The sequence below is a fragment of the Tachypleus tridentatus genome, unplaced genomic scaffold (genome assembly GCF_004210375.1).
Source record: "Tachypleus tridentatus isolate NWPU-2018 unplaced genomic scaffold, ASM421037v1 Hic_cluster_2, whole genome shotgun sequence".
Taxonomy (NCBI): Eukaryota; Metazoa; Arthropoda; class Merostomata; order Xiphosura; family Limulidae; genus Tachypleus; species Tachypleus tridentatus.
This window is the reverse complement of record NW_027467782.1, coordinates 27107511-27126863: the sequence shown is the minus strand read 5'-3', so window position 1 is coordinate 27126863 and position 19353 is coordinate 27107511. Positions and strand designations below refer to the sequence as shown.

The 19353-nt window shown below is 32.4% G+C and overlaps 2 protein-coding genes across 43 annotated transcripts in view; one reads left to right on the top strand and one right to left on the bottom strand.

Annotated features, from left to right (window-relative positions):
- The window catches only part of LOC143242462 (dynein axonemal heavy chain 7-like), a 141916-nt gene extending 126554 nt beyond the window's left edge, over positions 1-15362 (bottom strand). For 4 of the 25 annotated variants that reach the window (XR_013022751.1, XR_013022760.1, XR_013022761.1 and 1 more), the window contains exon 1: positions 285-415. Coding sequence is in view for 1 of the 25 variants with exons in the window: in XM_076485876.1 (XP_076341991.1) it covers positions 556-560 (5 nt within the window). In the remaining 24 variants the exon portion in view is untranslated. Of the gene's footprint in view, positions 1-258; positions 426-555; positions 996-15267 lie in introns of those variants that run through there. The other 21 variants (XR_013022747.1, XR_013022748.1, XR_013022750.1 and 18 more) reach the window with 16 other exon arrangements.
- LOC143242460 (prolyl 4-hydroxylase subunit alpha-1-like) lies at positions 1690-19134 on the top strand. Of its 18 annotated transcripts, none has more exons than XM_076485867.1 (10): positions 1690-2041; positions 5066-5237; positions 6050-6191; positions 6758-6825; positions 7445-7556; positions 9374-9427; positions 10263-10331; positions 10538-10634; positions 14078-14128; positions 17342-18439. In XM_076485867.1, exons 2-9 carry the CDS (start codon positions 5113-5115, stop codon positions 14107-14109), a joined length of 699 nt encoding a protein of 232 aa, XP_076341982.1. In that variant the 5' UTR covers positions 1690-2041; positions 5066-5112; the 3' UTR covers positions 14110-14128; positions 17342-18439. The 18 variants fall into 18 exon arrangements, 16 of the variants coding, with proteins under 16 accessions (XP_076341982.1, XP_076341983.1, XP_076341989.1 ...); XM_076485868.1 differs by having other exon boundaries at positions 1703-2041; positions 5174-5237; positions 6009-6182; XM_076485874.1 differs by having other exon boundaries at positions 1709-2041; positions 5174-5237.
- The last annotated feature ends 219 nt before the right edge of the window (positions 19135-19353 follow it).

Here is a 19353-nt window from a genome sequence, read left to right as displayed (position 1 = left end):
ATATTTTAGATTATATTTACTTAATAAAAATATATTTATTCTGTTCTACGATTTATCACAAGCTTATCTTTAACGAAGCCTGAAGTACCGTTACAATGTTAAGCCTATTTAAAAATTAAACCTTGTTGTAAAATCTACACATTTGAAATTTTAAGTTTAAATTGTGACCATCTTTCTTTCATTTACAAATCAGACTATATCTAGTTGTTATTTAACCCAAATGACTTCGAATTTTAATATCAAGATTATATAACTCACAAATTTATAAGAGCGACCACTCTTACCCTGCATCTCACAACTTAGATTTGATAATCAGCGTTAACATATAAAATATACATATATATTTGATAGCATTTAAACGACAAAAAGCAACCTGAGCGTTGAGAGAATTTTTGTTCAATCGGAAATTGGGAATGAACAGATTTAAATAATAACAAATGCAATGAAATGTACAAAATAACATTTGATACACACGTGTTAGAAAAACTACTGTGAAGAAAGGCTCAAATATAACAATAAACCATTAATATAATGATAAATATGAAATATTATTACTTCATCAGCTTTTATGTCCTTTCCAACAATATAGTAAGCTACTTTAGAAATACTCAACAATACACACCGTCTCTTAGGAACCAAACTATCACTGCACAAGTTTCGAAGTTTTTGTGAAAAAAAACAACTGCGGCGTATATTTCAAAATATTAATTTTACTAAAAGTAATTACAAAGGCTCTTTGGAAGATCTGAGTTGACATAATAATGATGTCTATTCTGGAGTGTTTAACTCATGTATTTCTGTTGCTTCTAATATGCTGTTGGAGGAATATCTTAATCCTGGCTCTCTTTAGGTTTTTGATGGTAGCATCAATAATGGCTTCTATATGCTACTTAATTAAAGTAATGACGGCTTCCTGTAAATGTAAAACCACGGAAGATATGAAAGACGCTTTAAAGTATATGTCTAAAGAAATCTGTACGGATATCTTGATATATCTGATTATAGTTGTGGTAACTGTCCCATGGCGATTACATTACGTATCCATGATGAATATCGCAAGATACCTGATTGACGTAGTTGTGGTGGTTCTCCTGTTTAATTATTTTAGCCATGACAAATGTACTAATCTGTTTAATTATTTTAGCCATGACAAATGTACTAAAACATTCAAATAATGTCTTTTGGGTGGTTATCCTAAGTTGTTTCGTTAATATCATCCTGATGGTTCTCGGCAGATGTTTGACAAACATTATCATGATAGCGGTATTAATATGTTTAACTTCACTAATCATATTAATTGTTTTGATGCGTGAAACTAAAATGATAATGATAGATATCGAGAGATACTTAACTGAAAAGGTGATGATCAGTATCTTAGAGAAACTGATTAAAGTAATAATAATGACTACACTCCAATTTATAATCAAAGAAAACATGATAGCTGTCCAATATATCTTAGTTTACGTATTAATTAAGGTTATAACTTTTTCTATTTAATACAGTTATGGTGATTAGTGATGTCGATAAAAACCCACGTGTAGAGAAATATATATGCAAAAACGTTTCTTTTGGGTTGAGAAAATATTTTACATGGAAGAGCGACCTACGTCAGGTTCACAAAGAAAGAGGTAACTGAACGGTAATTTATTTATATAAATAAAATTATATATTCAAACATCTAACACCGCCCTCTACATTCCGACACTCAGTTACACAATCCCTTCCAAACATGTGGTCAGCTTCCGGTCAGTTACCTCTTTCTTTGTGAACCTGACGTAGTTCGCTATTTCATGTAAAATATTTTCTCAACCCAAACGATCCATTTTTGCATATATAGTTATGATGATTGTTATGAGAAAAAAAAAAATCGTGTATAGAAAAGATAAATTGTTTGATAATTATCAAAATTGTTGTAATGTAATAAGTCAAGTAACTAGTATATGGGAGTGACATATGAAGAAAACTTTAGCGTTTAGTAAGCATAAAAGATATCACACACGGTAAAGAACAACATGGAAAAGAAATCCAAAGAGCTATTGAAGTAAGTGTAAAATCTTCCAAATAAACAATTTATTCATGTCTTATCTGAATGAGGTTAAACGTTTTATAAACTTAAGAAACACCGAGATAAATTAATTCAGTCAGTATTTATTAGACGATTAGGTGTGGCAGCATTATTTTAGCTAATTGTCTAATTACCTGATTGATAGTTGTACAAAAATATTTGTTCATGTTGATTACTGATAAAGAAAAGAAGTGAGTGAGTACAAGTGAATTTGTAACAAAATATTACATAACAACTATGCATTTCAAAAAATATATAAATAATTTAATTATGGGTTCAAAGCCAGGGTGTTTTTAAAGTAATTATGACAATAAAAGTACTTTTTGTGTTTATTTCTTTTGTATGCAGTAAGATTTGTACAGCTTCTTTGAAGGGAAGAGAAAAATCTGAAGGAAGATTATGTGTTTAAGTACAAATTATTCAAAAAATAGTCAATGAACTCCTGATGCATGGAGGATGTTGGATGAGCGGTTAAGCTTATGATGACAGTAATATTTAGCTGAGTTAAAAAAACTACAGCACATAACCACGATTTTGTGTTATCTAAAAAGGAGAAAACTGACAGAACCAGAATGTGTAATATTTATAATGAAGATTACACTGAAACAGGAGAAAATAACCAGTATAGTGATTATTTTTATCACAGTTATTAGGGTGATAACCGTGATTTACTTTAACCATTGACTTGTGAAATACTCTCAATCACTGTAAAGCACTTGGCAAAATACCAAATGACAATTACTGTATCTTTGGGTTTAATAGTTTAGAAACAAAATTTATGGTATATTGATAATGATACAAAATACAGTTAAATTTGAACTCAACATCAAAGTAAACTATCATTAACTGATTACTACTTGGTCCTAGTTATTTAAGAGATTGTGATACAAGTAAAATAGTTTTGTTGTAGAGATTGGCTTTAATTTTAAGAAAGGAGGTTTTAGGGTTGTTTAAGAGTTTTTCTGGTTTATATGAATTTTACTTCAAAGGTTATCATTGTTTCTTTGTGTTAGTTTCTTATCAAAACACCTTGGATGTGATAAAATGAAATCAAAATTGGCAACTAAAGTGTTAGCTGCACTTAAAGCGTTGATAAGAATTTTACAGCAAATATCCATTCACTGGTTAACCAGTTTCTGTTCAGTTTAGAGTATTATGATGAGTAAAACCATATACCTAGTCCTTCAGTATTACTACAGTAACAACAGAATGTTTATACCTAGTCCTCCAGTATTACTACAGTAACAACAGAATGTTTATACCTAGTCCTCCAGTGATGCTACAGTGACAACAGAATGTTTATACCTAGTCCTCCAGTGATGCTACAGTGACAACAGAATGTTTATACCTAGTCCTCCAGTGATGCTACAGTAACAACAACAGAATGTTTATACCTAGTCCTTCAGTATTGCTACAGTAACAACAGAATGTTTATACCTAGTCCTCCAGTGATGCTACAATAACAACAGAACATATACCTAGTCCTTCAGTGATACTACAGTAACAACAGAATGTTTATACCTAGTCCTCCAGTGATTACAATAACAACATAACATATATACCTAGTCCTTCAGTGTTACTACAGTAACAACAGAATGTTTATACCTAGTCCTCCAGTGATGCTACAATAACAACATAACATATATACCTAGTCCTTCAGTATTACTACAGTAACAACAGAATGTTTATACCTAGTCCTCCAGTGATGCTACAATAACAACATAACATATATACTTAGTCCTTCAGTGTTACTACAGTAACAACAGAATGTTTATACCTAGTCCTCCAGTGCTGCTACAATAACAACATAACATATATACCTAGTCCTTCAGTATTACTACAGTAACAACAGAATGTTTATACCTAGTCCTCCAGTGCTGCTGCAATAACAACATAACATATACTTAGTCCTTCAGTGTTACTACTATAACAACAGAATGCATGTACCTAATCCTTCAGTGTTAGTACAATAACAACATAGTGTATATACCTAATCCTTCAGTGTTAGTACAATAACAACATAGTGTATATACCTAATCCTTCAATGTTACTACAACAACAACATAGTGTATGTACCTAATTCTTCAGTACTACTGTGGTAAAAACGTAATGTATGTACCTAGTCCTTCAATGGTACCACAGAGTATTACATATACACACATATCTAAACTTTCAGTGGCACTAAAATAATAACAGAATGTATATGCCTATTTCACCAGTGGTATGAAAATAATAGGAATTTCCTCAAAACTCTTTTACAGAACATTTGGGCTACCTTTAAAACAGACTTATTTTTTCACAGCCTTCCTTTTCCAAAGTTAAAATTGATAATCAACAGAAGGGGATTTTTCACGTTCATTAGAAAAAGTCAAAATTTTCCTATTTGTTCATATTATTATTTCACAAGTCTATCGCAAAATGAACTGTTTGTTTTGCACTAAAACTGAAACAGACAACCATACCGAACGCTGTGAATGTCCATGACCTATCTAAAAGTTGATTATTTTTCATTGAAAGTTGATCTCCGTGGTTACAACTGGATAATAGATGTGATGTTGTTCTGAGGGGTTGCATGTGTACATGATGCGTGTTTACACCAAACCTGAGAAACAAAGAACTTTGGGTCAGTACATAATTACAAGACACAAAGCTTTATTTAAAACACTGTTTTAGTTGTATTTGAAAAGGCTGCTTCTTTTCTGGTAGAGTTTTATTATGTGTTCACTGAGGGTTGTGTCTTACTCTAGACATATTTAACTATTACTGTGCATTAGAAAAAGCCAATGTATAAATAATTAAAAAGCATAATTTAAACTTTATAAATACGGATATAAATACAAATATGAATATAAATATAAATATGGATTAACTGCAGCTGTTTAGTTGCTGGTGTAATTATCAGTAATGGATTAACTGTTGCTGTTAAGTTGTTGGTGTAGCTACCAGAAATATCCAAAACTTTCTCTTATCCCTTGCTAAACATTTTCTGATTTATTATAGAAACAACTTGGAAGACTGTTTCTGTTTCCTTTAGTGATAGAAACTACATGTCTCATGAAAGGAATTTCAAGCCAGTGTTTTTTGTTGACAATCTTGATCTTGTAATAGAAAAGAAACAATTCAACAGACTGTATTGTGGAGAACAACTCAGGGTAATGGATATATGTTTCAGGTAAATCTGTATGTTAGAAACAGGAATCAGCTTTAAAGGAGCATCGTAAATATGCTGTTTTATTATACCAAATATGAGCATGTTTTTTACTGTAAGTTACATAAGTAAGTGTCTTACATTATTCCCATGTAGATGTCTTTATTTATTCATACATGTACTTGTCTCGTGTTTCTTACCTTATTGATTTATACTTCTCTCGTTACAAGAATTTGTTTAATGTATCTTACTTCATTCATATGTACGTGTTCAATGTCTCTTACTTCATTCACATGTAGGTGTCTACTGTTTCTTACTTTATTCGTGTACATGTGTGTATTCTTTGTTTACATGTACTTTTTAATATTTCTTACTTCATCGAAATGCACTTGTCTACTTATTCATGTACATTTGTCTACTGTTTTAATTTTATTTATGCATATTTGTCTACTCTCTTTATTTCAATACACGTGATCAATGTTTCTCATTTTATTCAAATTTAAATGTCTACTGTTTCTTACTTTATTTATATACATGTCTACTCTCTTTGTTTATATGTATGCATTCAATGTCTCCTACTTTATTGACATCTGGATGTCTTTATTTACCTTTAGGTTCTACTGTCTTTAATTACATCTATCTACTCTGTTTAAAACTGGTACATATTAACTCGTACCTAATGTAAATGTGAATTTTTTAGTATTAATAACATTCATACTATAAAATAATTAATTTACTCATAATAAAATTAAAATACAGTATTTTTTATTGTAATATATGATGTTTTTGTCACAGCCTTTAAAATGGGATAAGGATCTCAAGTGTCGATATTTCAGTGGTCATCATCCGTATCTGCTAATACAACCAATTAAGTTAGAGGAAAAGAGCCACAAACCTTATATTGTTCAACTCCACGATGCCATAAGTGACCAAGAAATCCAAAGACTAAAGAACATTAGTCAACTTACAGTAAGAATTGTAAGATTTGTGCAATATAAATCTTTCATTCAGTAGTACACCTGAGATCTGTACACAATCAATCTTTTCTTCAATAGTAAACCTGAGATCTGTACACAATCAATCTTTTCTTCAATAGTAAACCTGAGATCTGTACACAATCAATCTTTTCTTCAATAGTAAACCTGAGATCTGTACACAATCAATCTTTTCTTCAATAGTAAACCTGAAATCTGTACACAATCAATCTTTTCTTCAATAGTACACCTGAGATCTGTACACAATCAATCTTTTCTTCAATAGTAAACCTGAGATCTGTGCACCATCAATCTTTTCTTCAATAGTAAACCTGAAATCTGTACACAATCAATCTTTTCTTCAATAGTACATCTGAGATCTGTACACAATCAATCTTTTCTTCAATAGTAAACCTGAGATCTGTGCACCATCAATCTTTCCTTCAATAGTAAACCTAAGATGTGTACACTATCAGTAATTCCAGCCATTTAGTTTTGTAATTTCAATACTACCAGTCTTTCCTCCTTGTGTAATATTGTGATCTGAACATTATCATTCTTTCCTTACAGCTTCATAGGCCTTCTCACTATGGTATCAGTGGTGAATTTGAAGCTTCTCTTATGCGAACAAGTGCAAGGTGTGTATTCAAGATATAAGTGAGTATGTCGACAGTGGATGAATATTTAACAACTAGAGGTTTATCACCTCGTTTAATGGTTATTGATTGAATGGTCTATGTATTAGTGTAACAATTTGAAGAGATGGACTTCTTTATTTTGTATTATGAAGGACTAATCCATTGTTGTTGTACTGGGAGGGATTTATCTGTTGTTTTAAGATTAACTTTTTTATTGTTGCTGTATAATGAGAGAAAACTCTACTGTCATTGTACTGTGATATACTACTCCACTGTTGTTGTTGTGTGATGGATAATATAATGTATTGTAAGGAACTTCTCTCTGTGTTTTGTGTTGTAAAGTAATACTTTAAAAGACCTACTGTTATTCTAACATGTACATATCTAAAAGTTACGTCTTGTAAGACAGTTTGGTCGCTTGGATGGCAAAGAAAATCATAAATGTTTACTAGATTTGTTGCCACAGTATTTCTCAGCAAAACATATTAATAGTAAAGTAGGTGAACAGAGATATTATGAAGACCAAGTAATTAATCAGATAATTAGAGGGAAGTTTCTTTTGGTGATGAAATAAATTTACTATATTTGTTTCACAAGAATATTTTTCTGTACCTTCTAGCTCTTGGTTGACGAAAGAAAATGATCCAGTTATTGTGAAATTGGACCATCGAGTTGCAATGATTACAGGGTTGGCTACAAAGTACAGTAACGAAGAAGCTGAAGCTTACCAGGTGGAATATATTGTTGATTAATAAATGAGATTTAGAATACTGTACATGACCAGATAGGATACACTGTTGATTAATGAACAAGATTAAAAATACTGTAGTTTACCAGGTAGGATACACTATTGAATAATAAACAAAATTAAAAATATTATAGTTTACCAGGTAGGATACACTGTTGATTAATAAACAAAATTAAAAATATTATAGTTTACCAGGTAGGATACACTGTTGATTAATAAACAAAATTAAAAATATTGTAGTTTACCAGGTAGGATATATTGTTGATTAATGAACAAGATTAAAAATACTGTAGTTTACCAGGTAGGATACACTATTGAATAATGAACAAAATTAAAAATATTGTAGTTTACCAGGTAGGATACACTGTTGATTAATAAACAAAATTAAAAATATTGTAGTTTACCAGGTAGGATACACTGTTGATTAATAAACAAAATTAAAAATATTGTAGTTTACCAGGTAGGATACACTGTTGATTAATGAACGAGATTAAAAATATTGTAGTTTACCAGGTAGGATACACTATTGAATAATGAACAAAATTAAAAATATTGTAACAGGTAGGATACACTGTTGATTAATGAACAAGTTTAAAAATATTGTAGTTTACCAGGTAGGATACACTGTTGATTAATAAACAAAATTAAAAATATTGTAGTTTATCAGGTAGGATACACTGTTGATTAATGAACGAGATTAAAAATATTGTAGTTTATCAGGTAGAATATATTGTTGATTAATGAACAAGTTTAAAAATATTGTAGTTTACCAGGTAGGATAATCTATATGGTTGATGAATTAACCAGATTAAAAAAAATCATAGCTTATCAGGTATGATGTACTTTTGTTTATTTATCAAGGTTTAGAATATTGTACCTTACCTGGTAGGATATATTGTCCATTAAATGACAAGAGTCAGCATAGTGTAGGTTACCTCATGCCATATATTTTTGATTAATCAATTAAATTCAGAATACTTTTTCTCTTTAGATGGGCTAGCCTGTTGATTAATTAATGAGATTCATAATAATATAGCTGGTAAATAAGGTAATATACTGTCTACAATTCATGATATTTAGAATACTGTAGCTCACCCTATTTAGTATTTACTGATGAATTCATGGCATTCAGAATATCAGTATGGGATAATATTATTTTTAATTAATTTAGGAGGATCAAAATGCTGTAGCTTACCAGGGAAAAAAAGAATAAAAATCTTATAACCCGAACACTTTCGAAAGGTGTACTTTTCTTTTTGAGGGGCACACTGGGAATGGAATTACTAGATACTTTTTGATTAATTGTCGAGATTCAGAATACTGTAGCTTGGAAATATTTTTGTTTTTCTTCTGAATTTTGTGCAAAGCTACATTAGAGCTATCTGTGTTTGTCATTCCTAATTTAGCAGTGTAATAAGATGCTATTCGAGAAAAATATTCATAAGAGATGAAAAAGTGATTTGTAGAAATTCAAAATCAGATTAGTTCATACATTTCTCAGAAATAAGTGCATTAGTAAGTCTACAAATCTACGCTGCTAAAATACAGGATTTGATTTCCCGCAATTTACAAAGCAGATAGTCCAAAGTAACTTTGCCTGAAGTCAAACAAACAATTAAAAACTAATTTATTGTATTACTTGTTACATAGAAACAATGCTATTAACTTCTGTATAAAACACGATTTGCTGAGAAATATCCAAACATTGTTATGAGTTCTGTAGTTTATAATTACATCTTTTTACTATAAGATGTAGGTTATGGAAGGAAATATGGACATATATATTGTTTTACTTCAAAGTTTCAAGGATTTGAATACCGGGCTGGAGACCGGATAGCAACGTGGATGTTCTATGTAAGTTAATAATTTTAAATATTTGTTAATTACTTAACACAAACTACAGAACTAAACCTATCATGGCCTAATTTGATTTAAATATTCCAACTAGTCTTTCTGTCTGTTTATAAAGATATAATGTCTGTTTAAAGTTTAGAGAAACAACAACATTTTGTTGTTTTATCTTAACGTCAAAGCAGCTTTCAGGTATGATAGAAAGATTTTTGTGAGGGAAAAACAGAAGAATATTTCTTCATATTCTTTCCGTTAAGTAGCTGATGTCTAATATATTTTTAAAATGACTCTTTATTCAGTTACATTTTTTTCATTTTGTAGGCCTAACAAACGAAATATTTTTATAAATGTTCTATGAAATATTGAGTAACTATTCCATTTCTAACAAACAAAATACTTTCTTTTCTTAACAAAGCTAATATTTTTTTTTAACATATCAGTGAACTATTCATAAATATCTCATAAGTTTTAAGGCCTAACAACAACAGTACTGCTGTAAAAATCACCATTTGTGGGCTAGAAAGACTAATACTTTTTTGTAGTTTTCATTACGAAAACAGTGCGATGAGTTTGTTTTTGAATTTTGCGCAAAGCTACTCAAGGGCCATCTGAGTTAGCCGTTCCTAATTTTGCAGTGTAAAACTAGAGTCATCACCACCCACCGCCAACTCTTGGGCTACTCTTTTATCGATGATTAGTGGGATTGATCGTAACTTTATAACGCTCCTACAGTGAGGGGGATGCGAACCCTCGACCCTCACATTATGAGTCGCACGGCTTAACCCACCTGGCCCTGCCGGGGCAGATAAATTACGCTAATAGTACATTTTAATTTCAGCTATCTGATGTCGGGGCTGGTGGAGCCACTACTTTTACTTATGCCAGAACTGTGGTTTGGCCAAAGAAGGTAAAGTTACATTTATTTTACGTTTATTAATGTCATTCTTGTATTATTATCATAACAAAAACCTCAATATTATGAACAGTTTAAATACAATTGGATGTGTGATGAAGTAACCAAACTGAAAAGTTCAGAAAATTCAAAGACAAAAATACTTTTAAAAAACACTACCTATACTAACTTTTAAGAAACACTACCTATACTATTTCCAGGGATCTGCTGCATTCTGGTGGAATTTAAAAAGAAATGGGGAAGGAGACGAGATGACCCGTCACAGGGCGTGTCCAGTGCTGCACGGATCTAAGTGGGGTAAGTGTTAACTGACCTAATTTTATGTCCGTTTTCGTAACAAAATAGTGATCAGATTGAACTAAAAAAATGACTCAAACATGTCAGATGGTTATCAACTCCATTGTATATAATATGTTTTTGAACAGAATTCTAAATAGATTAGCAAGTCTAACTATTGAGACCTATGAAGAGAGAATAAAGTATGTGTAATTAATAACCATGGAAAACATGGCCGACTAAACGACAGCACAATTTTAGAATTTCTGATTTCAGACAAACGTTTCTAATTTTCTTCATTTTTTGTACATTAGGAAATACATTAATCAACACTTGATTCCAGCTATAAGCGTGTACATCTATAGTGAGTGTGAACAGTACAAGTCAAAACACAGATCATTGTACACTATTGCACAAGTACAAATATGTAACACAGATCATTGCACACTGTCAACTGTAATAGTACAAACAAAATTCCCATTCAGGAGGAAACTTCCATGGTCCAGGACTCCAGCTACTGGGAACTAGAAGTGGAAAGGACTCTCAATGCTCCAGTAGAATAGGGGGTAGGGGAATGTGCACTGGGCAGTCTGGATGAATGATACACTGGAGACAGTGCAATGAGTGTGTGAGATTTCCTATATATTTTGAAAAGCAGAAAGATCCTGATTGTAAGAATCATGGATCAGTATAGATGGACAAAAATACCAGTCTGCTTTGCTCATGGAGTCTGTTAGTGATGGTCCTTTATAGGTGAAATAGTGATTAAAACAATTATGTATATACACACACACCACTACACAAGTGCACAGTAGTCTTACAAAAACACACCATCTAACAGTGAGCATTATAGGAGTATACAGATTTAGTGCTGATATAATTATAAGCATACTTGACCAGGCAACATCTATCACCAGGTTGGGCCCTGAAATATAATGTATATCAACAAAATAAAGTAAAAGTTATTAATACATTGTCTTAAGAAAACGATAAATGCCCAAAAACGACATAGCTAGGATGTGCAAATAATGTGTGACAAATGTATTGGGAGTTGTCTGCATACCAGCCTGAATAATCTTCTCTAAAGGACAGTAGTTTCGAGCAGCTAAAGAACCAGTTAAATGACAAATTTGGTGAGAAAAACTTTATGTCAAGAGTGATCTTCCATGAACACATCAGAATATACCAGTTGTATGAGTTAATGAAACCAACCAGTAAGCATAATAGGTGACAGATCACAGGAAACAAAGAAATTCCATTGCAAGACTCATAAAATGAAGCAGTACAAACCACATAACATAGAAGAGAAGAAATTGGACACAGAAGTCAGTCCAGATACGAAGAGGAGAACAGATGGAAAATGAGAGGTAAGGAGATAGGAGAAAAGGTGAAAAAAACCTTCTTGGGCATCCTATGTCTTGGGAAGGTAGGTCTAATCAGGATAGAGGATAACATACAAGGAAAAGTAAAGAAAGTGGAAAACATTAATGCCATAAATACTGGGAAAAATGATGAATGTATGCCAGGAAAAAGAGAAAATAGCTCTTAATGAAAAGATGGTACAAGGAACATATTGCAATGACTTCAAAGGGAGAACTGGATATGGCACAAATGTGAACATTGAGATTCTAATCAAGCAGAAGAAAGGAAGGTGGCAGATGGCTACATGAGATTAAGTCCCTGAATAAAGCAAAAATATCAGATAAATGGCACACATGGAGATGGAGTTTGGTGATGTTGGTATGAAATACCTCCTAGAGCAGTTTCTGGAGGAGCACTCAGGACAGAGGGAAGGGCAGAGGCTGTTGCTCCAATAAGAGACAAAGCAGAAGGAAACATGTCCATGCTAGCTAATATGATGCAACCAGCAGAATATAACAAGGAGTGGTCAGGATAAGAGAAATAACTTTGGAGAGAATTCTGGTCATAAGGTAGGCACATAGGTGAAGACCTCTCCAATAGTGACTGAAAGCATCCTCCCCAGAGTTATAAGGTGAGGGACTAGAAATCAAAAAGAAAGAAGTGAGTGGTGAATGTATATATATATATATATACACACACACACACACACACACATATTTATAGAGCGAGACAGTACTCTCAGTTGAGAACACAGCTACAGAAATACCTGAGGATGAAGAGACCACCACTCTGAGAGAAAAACCTGGTCAGAATGGGATAAATAGCTAGACACAGGTTTCATAATTTTGGGAATATGAAACACTAGAACTTTCATGTCATAGTAGTTGGTTTAGTACAAGATATCCCCAGCCTGAAAACACAGAGATCTGGACATGGTTCCCTCTTACTTAGCTCATGACAGTGGAATTGTCAGACTGAATCATGAAAACAAACCCCAAAAACCCAAAAAAGACAACACAAAAGTAAAAACCTAAACTGAATAACATGAGAATAAAAAAGTACCTGCTCAACAATGACATGTTTGAACTCACATCTACTGTACAATTAGATGTGAATAGCAGTAAAGAAAGAGGAACTTTCAAAGTAAGTAACATAAACACTGAAAATAAGTAAAAATAACAAACTGCCACACCCAAAAAATTAACCAAAGAGACATATATCCAAACAGTAATGATTATGCAAATCAGTACAATATTTGTTTAGAACAGGTGAAACTGTTTATTTTAAAATACCTGTTATAAGCTTTCAAAGATGTCATTCATATTCACAGTCCCTCTATAGAATTGAAAGCTTCTACTTCTGTTAATTAACTTGTTACAAGACTTTAAAATTACACCCTCACCTTAGTAGTCCTTCTGAAGTAATTAATACTGCTTTTCCTTGTATTCACTGACCTGTCATAGGCTTCCATAACTATCACCCATCTACACAATCCCTCTGCAGCAGTGAAAGCTGTTTTTATTTTCTCTGGGTCAAAGTCAGCATTTGAAGTGTACTTATCTCTAATAGCTTTGATTGATTTAGCAGAGATGTTGTCCAATAAAGTAAAACATAATTTTTACTAGCAATATAGAAACTACTACTTTTTAACAGGCAAAACAATATGGCTAATATAGCCTACCATCTCTGTTACCATTATAATACAAATGATAAACCAAAATGCTTTCTGTACACTAATAACAATATACCTACAAACATTGTTTTAAAGTTTAAAACACCACAGGTATAAAAATTATTACTCATACACAAGATCACACAACCAGTACAAAAACTATCTGAACTGACAAATGAACCAAAACAGCTGCAGAAATATTTCAGTAACCAAACTCAATTTTTATATAAATCATAAGAACAAATTCTTATAATAATACATATTTTTTTTATTTTTCAAAATGTATTAAACCCTATATTAAATTATTTATGGAATATCCTATATGCCATAACCAGTGAACAAAATAAACATAAGTGAAAAATAAATTAAATCTAATCAGTGTTGCATCAGTACTGAATCAGATTATTTCTGAGTTTGTTTGTTTTTCCAGCACAAACCCACATGCTGTGTCTATGGAAATAAAACCCTGGACTTTAACATTGTAAGTAATAAATTCAACTAAACATATATAATTATCTCATGGAAAAATACTGATAAACTGCTTTTAACCTCTTCTGTGAATCTAAGTTCAATTAAAGTCAATAAATTACATGGCGTTAAATTGAATTTGGTAGTAAACATACATTTTGCAAAATTGTGGAGATTGCTGAGTTGTAATAAAGCATCAAGTGATCAGGTTACAAATATAGAAAAAACTTTTTAAAAAATGAAGTACATGTAAAAATGGCTAAAACTAATCTTTAAAAACAATGAAAACAAAATAGTAGTGATGGCATATTCCTCCATGACAGCATAGGGAAGAATTAATGTACAGCAATATCCTACAGTACTGAAACTCTTGCTTATATGTGTGATTCTGGAAAAACTTTTTATTATGTGATCTGCATTACACTACCAGTTTTTTTATTTGGAGGGTATTTTAGAATGGTCATTTGGGCTTTAGGCCTGTCAGTTGCTAACATCATTAAGGCTATCAATATGGATGAAGTTATCAGCACTTGATCAGTTGTTGTGTGGCTGTGTAGCCTAGAAAGGGCACTGTTGTACATAATTTAAAGTTCTAATGACCTGTTGAGCTAACTCTTCCTGGCCACTATCCATTTCCCTGTTATATATATCATTTAGTAAATTTTATGGATACACTTATTTGACTACTTATCCAAATTAGCACAAACAACAAATTAGTGTAAGTCATAATAAAAATATAAATTAGTTTAGATTACCCACATGGGTAGGATTATTGTTTCTACTTTCAAAATATCATTTGGTTTGATATTTTTCACACAATAAAATTTTGCCAAACCTATAATTTTTCAAAACTTTTTTTGTATACAGTCTGAATTGGTCCCTTTCAGGACAAAGTTTCAGACAATAAACTGCTATTTCTAGAAAAATTTACGAAAATGTTTCATTTAATACTATTTCTGAAGGTCTGGATTAACTTATAGGCTACAAAGATCAACAAACACATACTGCTTACAAAAGGTTCCGAGTATTGTTGCATGCGTTCATATTTGGATGTAAAATTCTACAGATATTAGAAATTTCTACAAGACTAAAAAAAAGCATTTGGATCATACATCTCTTAGAATATATATATATATTGCTCTTGGCACATACCACTTCCAGAAGGGTCAGGAATACGATCTGGCTTGATACCTTTGAGGATACAAATTGCTTCCATGACAAGCTTAACCCCTGCAGGAGGACTCTTCATAGTTTTCACAATAGTAATATCCCAAAAAATAAAATAAATTTAAAAGGAATATAAAATATAAGATAAGAGATCGTATTCAACATTACTATGATATGATAAAAATATGTAAAAATAAAAATTACAGAAAATAAGTAGTTTTTGTAAAATAAACAAAATGATACATTAACATATATTAACTTTAATAGCATATAATATTTTTTTAAAAACAAAATGCATGATGTATGAATAATTCTCTATAATTAACAATAATTAAAAGTAAAGAGTACTTAAAATCAAGAGTTCAGATGAAATACATGTATAAAACTGTCAAAATGCAGAATCTGTTGTGTTCATAACATAAATAGAAATACTGACAAATGGTTAGATAATATTAAATCTACATATAATAATATATTAGAACTTAATATGAATGTGTTATGACAAAGTAACTGAATAGGCAAAATATTCAAGAAAGACTTACAGCTGGGGTTAAAGTGTTGAGTGCTGCCAAAGCAGCTTCTAATACTGGCACAGCTTCTGCTAAGTCAGTATCACATTCATTTTTAATGGCCTGAGCAGCTTCAGCCTGCTCATCAACTTTAACAATCCGCTCCACTTCAGCAATTTCTGCTGATTCTTTCGCTACCACAATCATGATCTCATCAACTTGTTGACTAGCAATTACCAGTTGTGGTTGGAGTTCAGTAAGTTCAGTCTGCATTAGAGATACCTTGGCTAGCAGCACGAGCCAGTTTCTCTAGTCCAACCTCGTAACGGTGTTTTTGTTTCATCACAATCCTAAAGCATACATTAGTGCACTAAGACTTTAAATTTATGATACATTATTTGATTTAACTAATTTTTATGTCAACATTTAAAACATCAGATCATATAAAATATTTGGTGTTGCTGAAACTTGTACAAATATATAATCATTACTTACACTATTTCACCTGTTTTTGTCAACTTTTAAGTCGTTATAAAAACCTGTCACATACTAGGATTAATATTAACAATATTTTAATTCCAAAACAAACACAATGAAAAGTCTATGCATTCTATGTATGTTTCTTATAATCAGACAGATGTGCAATAATAACAAGATGGCAAACAACAATTTATAAGCATAATAAAATGATTTATTTTAGAATATACTACAAATTTTGACAGAATACTGGACTCTCCTCTTCAGGTATGATCTCTAGCTAAGCAATATAGGGTTCGTAAATAAGCACAGAAATTAAAACCACATGGATTTAATGTAACAAAAATTATGTCACATGGTGAGAGGATTATAGACAAAGATAAATGCTGGTGAAATGTAAAAGTGGTAAATAAATTTTGCCAAATTTGTTTGTTTTTGAATTTCACGCTAAGCTACACAAGGGCTATCTGTGCTAGCCATCCCTTATTTAGCAGTGTAAGACTAGAGGGAAGGCAGCTAGTCATCACCACCCACTGCCAACTCTTGGGCTACTCTTTTACCAACAAATAGTGGGATTGATTGCCACATTATAATGCCCTCTCGACTGAAAGTGCAAGCATGTTTGATGCAATGGGATTCAAACCTCAGATTATGAGTCAAATGCCTTAACCCACCTGGCCATGCTGGGTCATTTTGCCAAATAAAATTGATGTTGCTCAAACCATTATCAGTGTTTAATGAAAGGGTCTCTTGCCTTTTGGGTTGGTGTAGGAGAAAAATTTTGTCTGAAAGCATTTTGTGTGACCTGATTCAAACTGATGACACATCCAAACACATGTATGGAACTCACTTTTGTGCATGTGATCTTAGTGACTTTGGTCCTTATTTCAAATAAAATTTTTACTGTATATTGGGTTGAGGAATAATTCGTGAGCGTTTTTTCAAGTTAAAAAATATATTCATAAATGAAACGCTTTCGCAAAATATTTCATGTCATTTAGTAGATAATGTTTTGCTCTGATAGATGGTGTGTTTGATTTTCATATGTCTTTAATTTTTGCTTTCATTTTCAGCTCATTAAATGGAATGTCAAGTGGACAAAATCGAGCATTTTCGACACCATCTGCTTTTCGCATTTAATCGAGGTGTTAACGCCGCCGAAGCTGCTCGTGAGATCTGTTCTGTGTATGGCAAAGGAGCAATGCCTGAAAGTACCGCCCGCCGTTGGTTTTCGCGCTTTAAAAATGGTAATTTTGATCTGAAGGACGGGTCACACACTGTGTTTGATGAAGAGCTTCTCCACGTCACACGACTAGAGAATTAGCGGAGCAGATGGATTGTGATCAAAAAACTGTGGTGAACCACCTTCATTCAATGGGCAAGGCTCAGAAACTCGGCGCTTGGGTGCCACACTGTTTGAGCGAAAAGAATAGAAATCAGCGCATCACAATTGCCGCCAGTTTGCTTGCTTGCTCGACATCGCTTAACACATGGTCACAAGGAGCGCTTTCTTTACCGCATCGTCACTGGCGATGAAAAATGGTGCCTGTACATCAATATGAAGCGGCGTGAAGAATGGCTCAGCCCCGACAGAAACGCGACTCCTCGAGCAAAACAAGACCTCCATCCTCGAAAGACTATGTTGTGTGTATGGTGGGACTGGGAAGGCATAATCCATCACGAACTGCTTTGGCGCAACCAAACAGTTAATGCGGATCTCTACGTTAAACAACTGCACCGACTTAACGAAGCAATTCAGCAAAAAAGACCAAATCGACAAAACAGTGTTCTTCTGCAGCACGACAACGCTCGTCCTCACATCGCCAATATGACCAAAGCAGCGATTCAAGAACTTAAATGGGAAGTGTTGCCTCACCCTCCATATTCGCCAGACTTGGCGCCATCAGATTTTCATCTCTTTCGATCGCTTTCGAATGCATTGCGCGGCGTATCGTTCAATAATGACGTGGAATTGAGCGCTTGGTTGGACGAATTCTTTGAGTCAAGACCGAAAGACTTTTATCGCCGAGGCATTGAGAAACTTATTGAACGATGGGAGGAAGTTATCAACAACAATGGAGATTTTATTGTTGACTAATTTCTTGCAATTTCGTTTAAAACAATGCATGCTATATACCAAGGTATTACATGAAATAAAGTATCATAATAAATGTTTTGGGTGTAATGTGATCATGCATTGAAGTATTGTATAGTCTTGCATGTAATGCTTGAATGAAATTATTTAAAAACGCTCACGAATTATTCCTCAACCTAATATTTCTTCTTATGTTTGCATGAAGAACTGTATACGTTTTACTTTTGTTCCTTTAGTACCGGTTATTTCAAATTAGATAGTTAATGTTAAGTGAAGGTTTGAATAGTTTGTATTCAAAGCATTGTATATCAATGTTCAAGTTATTAAATAGATTGGTAATCTCATTAGCAATGTTTGGCACAAAAATAAAATGAAATAACTTTGTTATGCTTTACACCATTGATAGGGGAAAGGTTAGCGTTTCTTATGGTTTTAGAGTTTAATAAAAGCTCTATCTATGATAATGGTATTGAAACCTCTAGATAGTGCTAGATTTCTTAAGTAGTTCCAGTCAATTTGTATGTCTTCATTGTGGATACAAAGTTGTAGAGCATAGTTTGCATAGGCAAAGTAGAAGGATTTTTATGTGACAGATATTGATTAGATCTTATGTGTGATGGTAAAGTAGTAGCACAAGGTTTCCTGTCTAGAGATGGTCACTTTATTGTTTTCTCCTTTCACGTTAATATCCAATAAAAAAGTAAGACCGCTGTTAGATTCTACTTCATGTGTAAAAATGAAGACATTAAATCTTAAGGCATTTTAATGAAATTAGGTGAATTATCTTTCTCATGCCACAATATACTAAAAACACTAAGAGACAGACTTTCTTAATTGTCCAATTTAATGCCACCAGTGTTCTGAAACAAATTTCTCTGAGTATGAATCTTATATAAACACATAATAATGATTGATGATGGACAAAGCTTGTTGAATGTGTGTTACATTTTTCCAGCAAAACATAGAAATACAGAATGAGTAAATAGGAAG